Source organism: Oreochromis aureus, linkage group 3 (genome assembly GCF_013358895.1).
Source record: "Oreochromis aureus strain Israel breed Guangdong linkage group 3, ZZ_aureus, whole genome shotgun sequence".
In the NCBI taxonomy this organism is placed as follows: domain Eukaryota; kingdom Metazoa; phylum Chordata; class Actinopteri; order Cichliformes; family Cichlidae; genus Oreochromis; species Oreochromis aureus.
This window is the reverse complement of record NC_052944.1, coordinates 109,494,393-109,506,457: the sequence shown is the minus strand read 5'-3', so window position 1 is coordinate 109,506,457 and position 12,065 is coordinate 109,494,393. Positions and strand designations below refer to the sequence as shown.

The following is a 12,065-nucleotide window of genomic DNA, read 5'->3' as shown; positions in this document are numbered from 1 at the left end:
ACTCTATATTAAGGGGTATAATATGATCTACAGCAGTATCATAATTCAACTACTTTGATTACATATATAAGGTAACATATGATAACAGAATAATCTCACAATAGTCAGAAACCACCAGGTGAAATTATATCAAACTCATCTTATTGTTAAGATTTGCCTCCTCCACCTTCCTTTTGTTTGCTGTCCACATTATTCCTGAACAGAGACAAAATATTACTTGTTATTTTTCTTATTAACAGTAAATCAGTGTCTGTAGAGTTCTCTGCACACTCAGCAGGATTGATCAGTGTGTGTCGGTGAATGCATCATGTGTGCTTCAGGCTCCATCTAGTGGACTGATAGTAGAGCAGCTGATGGCAGCTTCCTCTGCCTCACACTGCTGTCTGACTGCATTCAGCTGACACTGAGATGAAGCAGGAAAGAAGCAGCTGATATTTGGACAGCACACATGATGGAAAGGAGGATTTCAGTTGATGTGCACATGAATGATTTGTGTTTCCTCTGCAGGTGAAAGTAGAAAGTGTGTGTGAGCTGATGTGAATTGAGCAGCATGGATCAGTGTGAGGACAGAGAGGAGGGAGTCCCTCCCTCTACAACCACTCTGTGTGGGGAACATGAGAGCCAGACCAAAGCTCAGAGGTGAGATGACCATCCCTAACTGTCCATGACTCTTCTCCATGTCACAGCTCAGCACTCACATCACTGCTCCATCATTATTCACAGGAAGAAACGAGGAACTAAACGCAAACACGAACCTGAACCCAGAAAGCGTGGGAAGTCTAGAAGTCCCCCCATTGATTTTAAATTCCAGCCTGTGTCTGCTGCAGAGAGGTGAGCTGTTAGTAAGATGAACTCTTTGATTTACCTGCTTGAGGCGAATGTGGCGAATAAACTTTGAACTTGAACTTGATGTTGTTGGATATAAACTGCAGTGCAAACACGTCATTCCCTCAATCTCATTTAAACTGTCTCTTAAAAACAAGCCTTTGGTTTCTAAAAAACTGAAAATCCACTTCAGCAAACAGGAAGTGATGCTCGTACTCATGTTTTCTTCCATCAGTCATATTAAGCTGAATGGTGGAGGAAGTTAGAAGAGCTAACACTAACTTTGGTGCAAAGGTTGCACTTTTACTCATCAAACTCAGAGCATAAAAATGACTCAAACACTGGTTATTGTTTTAACTTCTACAAACTACAGTCACTCTCCACTTTTCTGAAAATCCATCCAATAAAAATCAAACTGTAATCTGCTAAAATGTAGAAAAGAAAGTTTCCTCTCTGACTTTGAGCCTTTTGGAGATCAGTTCATATTCTGCTCACTGAACTGTTGACAGAAAGAGAAATTTGAAGCTTTTCAATGATGCCTTACTTTTTGTATGTGTTGGGAAAATCTGTCTGAAGCATCTTCTTACTCTGAACACACATAACTACAAATGATATCCCAAACTTCTGAATTCATGATGCAAGAAAAATATACTGAATATGGAAAACAATTTCCATCCTATTTGTAGTATGAAGGTAAAACTTTCAGACATTCACTAAACATGAAACATTTATTGTGCAAAACAATCAGAGGGGTCAGATGAAATGCAGCTAGTGATGTTTGGAAAGCTAGTGTTCTTGTGGTGGAGGGGAGACCAGCTACTCAGAAACACCACTGTTTGTTGGAACAGGAACAGTAAGTGATACTCTACCGCAGAGAGAATGAACACCAAGTTACAGTGCCTTTTCATGTGTAATTTACTACTCTTAGCTGTCTGTGTCACGTGAGATGGTTTAACTCACATTTCTTCAACCACTACCATAAAAAGACTATAAAAGAGTCTTTTGAGTCCTATAAGAGCTGATCATATCATTCTTCTTAACCCTTTAAGACCTACCATAGGACCAAGTCCGCCAGAGATTATCTTTATATTTTTACATGCTGTAGTGCCATTTTTGGGAGTAGTTCAAAAACATCAATACAAACATTATATCCCAAATTTTAATAATATGTATGCATTAAGTGCATGGTAATTACAGAAATTGCAAAGTGCAATAAACTACAAAAAATGTAAAATCGTTTTTGGGTTTTTTTTAACATATATTTCTAGTTAGAGAAATTTAAGAGGTTTATTCCTCAAAACTGTAAATACAAAAAAGTTGCACAAAATCGTTTCCAACAACAGGAAATTTATTTTGAGTGTCTTCATAGTTTTATTTTTGAGATACACCAATTTTTATATACTGCAGGAAAAACGAAAATAAATATTGTAATGCAAATTTGCAAAGAAAACAGCATGTGCATCAAAACAAACTATTTCCAGCAGTGCAATTTGACTTCAAAGCATCCCAGAAACTATTCAGAAAAGCATGACGTCAAACTTGACTTTTTGAAAACACCAGTATAGGCTCATAAGACCCTGAAGGTAAAAAACGAAATATTCCGCGAAATGTCGTCACTTCTGGTTTCGGGCGGGTAATGGTGGACATGCGATAGTTCGCGCTGACATCGGATCTGCAAAGCCTGTTTCTGGAATATTATGTTTATGTTCCTGCAAGTGCTTTTTATGCAATTTTTGCAAAGCTATATGGTCAAGGAAACCGTGACCTAGGGCAAGCTAATAGCATGTAAGTACAACTCCTCCGGTTTCATATGCAAAAAAAAATATTGCGCTAGCTTACGTGGTTCCGGTTCTACAGGGATTTAACCCTCTGGGGTCGCCAGACGCGCCGGCGCGTCAAAATCACATGACCAATTTAAGACGACACAGCTACAAGATGCAGCACGTCAGAGTCTCCATTTCAACTTGGGTCGAAAGTGCAGACTTCAAACTACATACCAGTTTTTGAATTGTGTCGATAGGCCACGTAAAACCAGAGTTATAATAAAAAATACACGCGATATTTTTTTCTGAAGAAAACAGCGGTGTTTACAGCGGGAAGAACGGTAAAAACGGCGTTTTCTACAGACAGCGCTAGCATACACTCTCCCTTTGCGAGTGAAAAAAGAAAAAGAAAAAACACTCCTTCCCTATTGGTGTTAGAGTTTACCATGTCAGCCAATCAAAAAAATGATAATGCAACATGTGACATTTGGTTGTTTAGGGAGAAGTGGAAGTTTTTAGGAGGGACACCCGCAACGGAAAGCGGGCGAGCGAAAGAAAGAGAGAGAGCGAGTTTTCATATGTGAGACATTAGTGACGTTTAGGGTGTTTGGAGGCTATAGTTAGTATGTTGTGTAGTTATTGTTTTGTATTGTGTGTCAGTTAGACTGCTGAATTTCATATTTGCTCTAAAAAAGCCGTCAAAGGCAGATTCCAGTGTAAACGCTGTCTCCACATAGAAAACTGCACTCATGCACCTCCTGCTGTCAGACCTGCAGGGTTTAGGCCTGTGGTGTTCTCCTCTGTCTTATACTGAACACAAACTACATTTTTTGGACTGGCACAAATAATTTGTGTGCCTTCTTATTTGATGCAGCACACCTGATTGTTCTGTAAATAGATTTAAATGGTTATATAAAAAACGCCTTAGGCCTTGGCTGCATTTTTAGGTAAATAGTACCATATAACTTTGTTGTTTGCAAAACTTGTGCATAATTTTTAGAAATGTACAATTTCTATTTGCATTTCAAGTTATGAAAATGATTCGTTAAACATGTTTGCGGGTTTTACAGTAAAAAATATAACTTTTTTCTACTTGGATTTTGAATTTTTTATCTGAATTTAGATCAACTGTGCTAATATAGTATACCAAAATGAAAAAATAACTCAGATTTCAGATATTTGAGGTTGTGCTGAAAATAATGATACCAAACAGGGCAAGAAAAACATATTTTAAAAGTGAAATATAGAGGTAAAATCAAAAGTAGTCAAAAACGGCCAATTATACCCTGGACCCCAGAGGGTTAAAAATAGTTACGCAAAATGGAGCGTGCGCACTCCGACCGGTTTTAAAGGGTTAACAGATTGCAAAACTGGGTTGGCATTTATGATTTATGTGTCTGTATTTTGAAACATGCATACTTATTTTAAATGTGTGGCAAAAAAAACAAAACTTAACAAATTTTTATTTTTTATTTTTGCTTCTCAGGACCAGGGATATGTCTTCAAAATACAAGAACACCATCCACAAAAGTGTTCTTGTCTGTTCAGGACCTCCTCATGTTTACCAGCTAAAACCAAAGAAAAAAACGTTCGGAACTCTGACAAAAATGACTGTTGGTGAAAAAAATAAAAAAAAGACAAATAAAACCATCTTACTTGTGGGTGAAACAGGAGCAGGAAAATCTACTCTGATCAACGCTTTGGTCAACTACACGATGGGAGTGAAGTGGGAGGATGAAGTCTGGTTTAAGATTGTAGAGGAGGAGGACACAAGTCTATCAGAAAGTCAGACATCAGATGTGATCATGTATGAGATCTTTGGTTTTGAAGATGAAACTCTGCCATACTCTCTGACCATAATCGACACGCCTGGATATGGTGCCACCAAAGGGGTTGAGAATGATGTCATTGTTAGTGAAAGATTATTTGACTTGTTTCGATCAGATGACGGAGTTCAAGAAGTTCATGCAGTGGGTCTAGTGATGAAGGCGACAGATAATCGACTGAGTGATCGATTGAGGTACATCTTTGATTCAGTGATGTCTCTGTTTGGAAAAAACCTGAAGAAAAACATTGTAGCCCTGATCACACACTCAGATGGAAGAAGACCTGAAAATGCTCTTGAAGCTCTTGAAGCTGCAAAAATAAAATGTGCCAGAATAGAGAATGAGCCAGTTTACTTCCTGTTCAATAACCAACAGAAAAAAAAAAGAAGAAAGAAAGATAAGGTGGGTTTGGATAACGCATGGAGAGTATCAGAGGGAGGAATTAGTGAATTCTCAAAATTCCTGGAAAATATTGAGCCTCAGAAACTGATGACAACTGTTGAAGTGTTAAATGAACGCATCCGACTGACAGCCTGCATTCAAAACCTGCAAAAAAGAATAGATTTTATTGAATTAAAACAGACAGAAATCAAACAGACTCAAGAGGCTCTGAAGAAACATGAAGAAGAGATGAAGATAAATAAGGAGTTCACTATAGAATTTGATGAGGTCTACAAAGTTAGAGAAGATATCGAGGTTGGGTGGTGGTGCTTGTTGGCTGGGTATGCAGGAGCTGTCAGCTGTAAAGTCTGTGAGGAGAACTGTCACTATCCTGGATGCACAATGGCCTGGTATCCTGAACACTGTGAGGTCATGAAAGGAGGCCGCTGTACTTCTTGTACCAACAAGTGTCCTGCATCAGATCATGTGAAAGAAAGGAAGATCTATGAAACCAAGACACTTCATGTCAAAAAGACTAATGAAGAAATGAAAAAGAAATATGAAAAGAACAAGACAGAAAGTGAGAACAAGTCCAGCCTTTTGGAAAATCTAGAAAAGGAAATGAACCAGCTGACAGCAGAGAAGTCACAGTGGCTGGAGGAGTCCTACCAACATGTTGTCAGACTGGAGGAAATCGCTCTGAATGCTTTTTCTCTGTCCACTATTGTACACTTTGAGTTATTAATTGAGAAGATGAAGGAGAAAGGAGACACAGAGAAGGTCCAGAAATTGAAGGAGATGAGAAGCAGAGTGGATGACGGTGCCAGAGGAGCTCTGCAGTACACACTTCACATACCTGCAGTTATGAAAAAATTGGGGAAAACCTTATGGAATAAGATGAAAAACCATTAGACAGCTGTGTAGAATTTAATTCAAATCACAAGACATTCTCATGGTTTCACAGAAAATACAGTATTTCTGTAAAAATTGCATATGGAAATTTTTCACTTGCAGATTTAATCAGTTATCAATTAAACATATCAGTTTACTCTGTCATTGGTAATTGGCCTCAGGATGATGAGACCAGCTACAACCCATTCTTTGACAATTATGCTAAATGTTGTGATGAGTCCTATCTCAAAAGACGTCATCACTGAATTTAGAAAACATACTCATGTCCAAAAAGGGTCAAACAGTGGAATGTGTTGAGTATTATAATCTAATATATCTTGGAACAATGATTGACTGAAAACTGAACTGTGAGACAGACTGTGACAGACTGTGTGTAAAAAAAACAAAAAAGAGAGAAGAAGAAAGAAAGAAAAAGGGGTTATAAGCATTTGTTATGTTTGAGGTAAATTTCTGTGAGTCTGTTTACTCATTTTCATTGGTGTCATGATTTGGATATTTATCTGTGAAAAAGACAGAAAATTGCTCACTCAAATTGTTAATGTCATGGTCCTGGGTCGTTGACCCAGTGTTTTGAGTTTATTGTTGTTATTATTATTATTATTATTTGTATTTTGGGGTTTTGAATGCTGGGTTTCTGGGTTTGTGCTCCCTCTGTTGGTCCCTGGTGTTAGTGTGTGTCTGCCTGTGTTCCTTGTCGCGTCGTCTGTATTCATCCTCTGTCTTACCCTGTGTTTCTGCGTACTCTGCATTGCTCCATGAACCTCTCCATGACTCCACTGTGTGCTCTCCCTGCAGTCCTCCTCTCATGTTTCAGGTTTGCCGTTCTATAGTTTAGTTTTCCCCAGTTTAGTTTATCCTTAGTTCTGTTTTTGCCATCCCCACTTTGTGTTCTGTCTTCTATAATAAATCACCCTCGCATCTCAGTAAGTGCTGCATTCGAGTCCTCCTTTCCACACATCACACGGCTGCTGCCCCAGTCGTGACAGTTATATGGGCTTACAGGCTGATTAGTGAGCCACAGCTGAACCCAGCATCCCTGTACACTAGACTAAAGCAGTTGACTGAATGCTTTGAATAATGACTTTCAGTTTCTTTCTTTTGGTTGATGGTTTCTGGTCTGAGAGTAGAACAAAAATGAGAAAAACAGCTTTGTTCCTGCTGCAACACTCACATATTCTATAAACAACATCATGCTCTGTGGATACTCTGTTATTATGTACGTTTCCTTCATTATGTTGTATTATGCTTGTCATGATCCTGGGTCGTTGACCCAGCTTTTTGTGTTTCATTTTGGTTTCATCTTGTGTTTAGTGTTTATTCGGATTCTGTATTAGTTCTTTGGGTTTGGTCGTAGTGTTTATTATTCCTACCTGTGTCTTCCCTCTGTGCTCCGTTCGGGTCCCCGTGTTTGTGTGGTAAAATAGTCCGTGTGGTTCCTGCTTTACTTTGTAAGTCTGTGTCTCGTTATGTTCATTAGTTCCAGCTGTGCCCTCCTTTTGTGTCTCATTCCCTCGTTATCCTGCTGTATACTTAAACCTCGTGTCTGCCTCTGTTAGTTGCTGGTTCGTCTGTGTTGTTCCCCTCAGTCTCCCTGCTCCTCTCCGTGTATGTCCTCATGCCTCCCTGCATCTTGGTTTCTGGTTAGTTCTGTTAGCTTTTCCAGTTTAGGTTTTCTTAGTTCATGTGCACCCTCGCCATTTCTGTTTGTTTCCACTTTTGTTCAATAAATACTCACCTGCACCAGAGCTGCTGCATTTTGGGTCTTTTCTACAAACTCCACACGTCTGCCTCACCGGACGTGACAGTACGAACCAGCCACCATGGACCCAGCAGTAGTGATGGTGAGATGAAGCCTCGTGATGAGCTGAAGCTTTCCATCCAACTGGTCGACTCATGGTTCGAAGCATTGTGATGATTCATTTGCTCTACAGCGCCATCAAGTGGACGATTTAAGTGAAATAGGCTCTGTGATTATAATGATGTGATGTGTAAACCTCTAAACTGAATAAATAGATTGTTTTTGTGTTTATCCCAAATATTGTCTCAGTATGTCTGATACAAAAGAGAAAGTGGAAACTATCAGGACAGAGTTTTGGTATGATTGTGTAACTGTTAGGCCTGCGTATTGTCACTGATTTCTAGAATCGATTCGATCCAGGATTCCATCAGGGGAAATTTTGCCTCAGACAGAAATATTATAATGCAGATCATGGATCAGTACATTTCTATATTTTTATATCTAAAAAAAGAAAGCTGACACTTGCGAGACTTTATCAAAGGTGTGAGCATCACAGCAGATGCCTTTGTGTCAAAGCAGCTAAGGATAAAACAGAAATACGATTTATAAAAATATTCTGAAGCAGATCAAAAACGAAAGAAAACCATTCATCAACATATGAACATTACCTGATGCTGCTGAAGTGAAGCAAAGCAAAGTTACAGAGGTTTAGAGACACAGCTAAGCGTTTTGCAATTTTGCATAATTTTAAAAAGTTTAAATTTGTTCAGTAGCCTATTGAACAGCAGAAATTAGGTTTTCTTTTCGGAAGTAAGTAAAAGGAAAAAACAGCGGCTGACAGCGCTGTAAACAATGGTAGACTTGTGCGTAACAAGCAAGCGAATAATGCAGAAAACAGATTTTTAGACGGGAAACTGTTCTTCAAGTACAGAGAGAGAGAGAGAGAGAGAGAAAGCTGTGCATGAAGTGTGATTTTTATCGTGGTGGAAGCAAAACAGCAAAAGTCAGAGGGAATTCATGACGATGTTATGTGAAGCGTAGTTTGGATCTTCTTTTGCTGCTGGTTCAGTCAATATCGTCGGGTGAGAAATAAAACCTGCAGCGTCAGAATCAGCGCAAAAAGACGTAAAAACGAAGCGCGGACCCGCCGACACATGAGAATCAGTGAGCTGTCCTTTCAGCCCCGACCGTGTCCGTGCCGTCAGGTGAGAAAGTCACATCTCACTGATTCTGATCCGTCAGCTGTTCCACGCTTTGTGTTTGCGTCTTTGTGCAGAATCCGTGTACCTGCTGTCATTTACTGTTTTAGCTGTTGGGTGGTTGTTGAAATTTTTGTGAGGTTTAACCTGAAACTCTGGCATTTCGGGCAAAATAAATTTATATTAAAAATCGATTCAGGATTTTAATTAAACAATATCATGTTTTCCAAGCGAGAATCGATTGTAATCGATAATCAAAACCCTCCCCTATAACTGTGTAATCATGCTTATGTACATCTGGATAATGACACAAACTGTGTGGCGCTTCACTTTTTAATAAACTAAAAGACATAAATCAGGTTATAGGATCTGTACTGTTGTTTATTTATATTATGGTACTTATCATTTGTGATATTTATTACTGTGTGCATACTTTATTAGAAGAGAAAACGAATCTCTTCCTTGCTGGCTCCATCGAAGAAGAAATGCTCAAGTAACTATGTAGCACGTAAACAATCCAATTCCACAACACAGTGTGATGGGGGAATCAGCTGTGTTTTGCTGCCCATTTTATTTCGAATCTAGCGCGAACCGGCAAGAAAGTTCCTGAATCAGTCATGTGGTACGGACTGCCCGCGAGGCCTCGAACGTCACTGCATACGTAATCAAAGCAAGCCTCAATTTGAGCTTCACAGACACGCCCCCGAGATTACCCGAAGCACGATTCGAAGCTTCGACACACAGGACACATCACTAATTATTATACAAACTTTGGTTGTAAGATGCAGATAACTATTTAATAAAAAGCTAAATATTTTATATGAGAGTAAGAAAGAAAGAAAAGTATATCTTTGTGTCTCCCTTTCCCTGTTAATGCCCTACCTGGCCCCCTGGCAAAAGCTTTGCTAGATCCGCCCCTGCACAGTTACCAGCTGTCAGCTGATCAGCAAACATCAGCTGATACTAGAAATTAAAATCAAATGAATTCTAACAACAGCTGATCAAGCTTAAACGTGCTGCTGTTGTTTAGCGCGATAAACAAGAGCGAAAAGCCGATCATTGATCAGTTTCACGATTGAAATTTCAACAGGGGAGGCTTCGTAACGACAGAATAAATCGTAATATTTTCTCTGAATTTGGGACGATTCCGTTTGTACGGCAACTCTACGAACGAACCCTTATGAATAAAATAAAGTTCAACATCAGTAACTTAGCGCGCACACAGCTGTATAGGCGCATACAGCTGTATAGAAACTCCCGTGGCAGTACGATTGTAAAAGGTCAACGAAAATAAATTACACCTAAACTCGGTTTATATCTGACCCAAATAGAGTGCAGTTCATAACTTCAGCTGTGTCACTGCATGCGAAGCCCGGGTGCTCGAAGGATCGCTAGCGGCGCTAGCTAGCTACGCTAGCCGGCTATCAGCAACACATAAGAGAACTGTTGCTAATAAGTCCGAAAAATAAGTCCAGCTAAAACACAGACCCTTGGCGAGCAATCGGGTGACCGATCGGGTGATGAAACAATAGTCAGCCGCCTCGGTGTAAGCTATGCCTGGGTGCTTTTTCATGAAGGGTCGCTAGCTAGCTAGCTAGCTAGCGACGCTAGCTAGTTAGCCGGCTAGCAGCAACATCGTCAGAGAGCTGTTACTAATATGGGATGTTTTGACAAAACGAGCAGATATTTGAAGTTTACACACCTACATTCTCGCCTGAAAATATCTTAAAAGTTTATTTTGTGACCTAGAAACACTAATAAAAGATATTTAAAACGAAGACGTGTCCGCCATTGTTTAACTCGGCAGAGGTGTGCTATGAATTGTGGGATATGGAGTTTTCTACCAGTTACCGTAACTATTCAATGGTTCGCGCAACCTTAAAACTTCCAATGGTTCCTGAAAGCAGCGACGCTGTGCGTGCCATTGATATTGTCGCCATTACGGTATCGAAATAAGGGTAGACAGGCCGTACCACTCCCGGCATACCACTAGAGAGAGCCAACACACCACAAATGAAGTTTGAAATTTGTTTCAATGGGACCAAAAGATGGCGCCAACACACCACAAATGAAGTCTGTTTCTATGGGGCCAAAAGAAGAATCTTTCTCAGGAGCCTAGAAATTGGCCTAAATTTGCACTAAAATCTAAATATTTCAAAAACTATAAAACTCATGAACACCAAAAGTCATACCATACTAGTACAGATCCAGCCGCACAAAATGATCTAACATATGTAACCCTTGTCTCAAAACTGGGGGGCAGAGAGGCGTGGGAAAATTTTTACTAAAATATTAATAATTAAAAAACTATAAAAGTTATAAACACCAAAAGTCATAGCACACCATTCCAGATCCAGGCGCACAAAATGAGGTAACATATATGAAGCTTGTCTCAAAACTGCGGGGCGAGTTACGCGGCGAAATTTAGGCGGAAGATTGAGAATAATAATAACTAGAAAAATTTGCATTTCCTGCGAAAATGCTGTGTGGATGCCTTAACGCTGAAGCTGTCTGCTGAAAAGCTGAAAAAGCTGAAAAGTTGCAAAAAGTTGTATGGTGGTGAAAAAAGAAAATGTCACCCTGAGCAGGATTCGAACCTAGCCCTCATGGTCTAAAGGCAGCCACTCATCTCACTGAGCCAAACTCATTCTGACAAATAATAGGTGGAGAGACTGACAATTTTGCTGAAATGAGCAGAAGCTGCTGAGAATTGTGCTGATAAGAGGTGAAAAGGCTGAAAATTTTGCAGAAAAGAGGTGAATCAGCAGAATTTCTGCTGAAAAGAGGTAAAGAAGCAAAAAGTTGCGCTGAAAAGAGATGAATCAGCAGAATTTCTGCTCAAAAGAGTTTTTTTCTGAAAAAAGCTGAGATTTGTGCTGATAAGAGGTGAAAAGGCTGAGAATTTTGCAGAAGAGGTGAATAAGCAGAATTTGGGCTGAAAAGAGGTGAAAATTCTGAATATTCTGCTGAAAAGAGTTGAATAAGCAGAATTTCTGCAGAAAAGATGGAAAGAAGCAGAACATTGCGCTGAAAAGAGGTGAATGAGCAGAATTTCTGCTGAAAAGACTTTTTTTCTGAAAACAGCAGAAAAAATGAAAATTTTGCTGAAAAGGGGTGGAAAAGCTGAAATTTGTGTTGAAAAGAGTTAAAAAAGTTTAACTGTGAACTGAAAGAAATGTTGCCATAAGCGGGATTTGAACCCGGGCCTCCCAGTCTGAGAACGGCTGCTCATCTCACTGAGCTAAAACACGGCTCAACCGGGCAAGGAAAACTAGTGACCCCACTGATAATGTGCAAAGATGGGAAAAAAATATTGCAAAAAAAATTCAATATCTCAAAAAGTATAGAAGTTATGAGCACCAAAAGTCATTGCAAACATTAGCAGAAAGAGTAGAATTTTTAAAAGTTTGAACTGAGAAAA

At 39.4% G+C, this 12,065-nt stretch overlaps 1 protein-coding gene across 1 annotated transcript; it reads left to right on the top strand.

Moving 5' to 3' along the window:
* Positions 1–599: 599 nt before the first annotated feature.
* LOC116330632 (cell division control protein 3-like) lies at positions 600–6,103 on the top strand. Its single transcript, XM_039609210.1, has 3 exons — positions 600–639; positions 724–831; positions 4,075–6,103. The coding sequence occupies exon 3, from the start codon at positions 4,085–4,087 to the stop codon at positions 5,705–5,707; it is 1,623 nt and encodes a 540-aa protein (XP_039465144.1). The 5' UTR covers positions 600–639; positions 724–831; positions 4,075–4,084; the 3' UTR covers positions 5,708–6,103.
* Positions 6,104–12,065: the final 5,962 nt, after the last annotated feature.

What these genes read in the sequence shown, in the direction of transcription:
- LOC116330632 (XM_039609210.1), top strand. Translation starts at nt 4,085, where the DNA reads ATGTCTTCAAAATACAAGAACACCATCCACAAAAGTGTTCTTGTCTGT.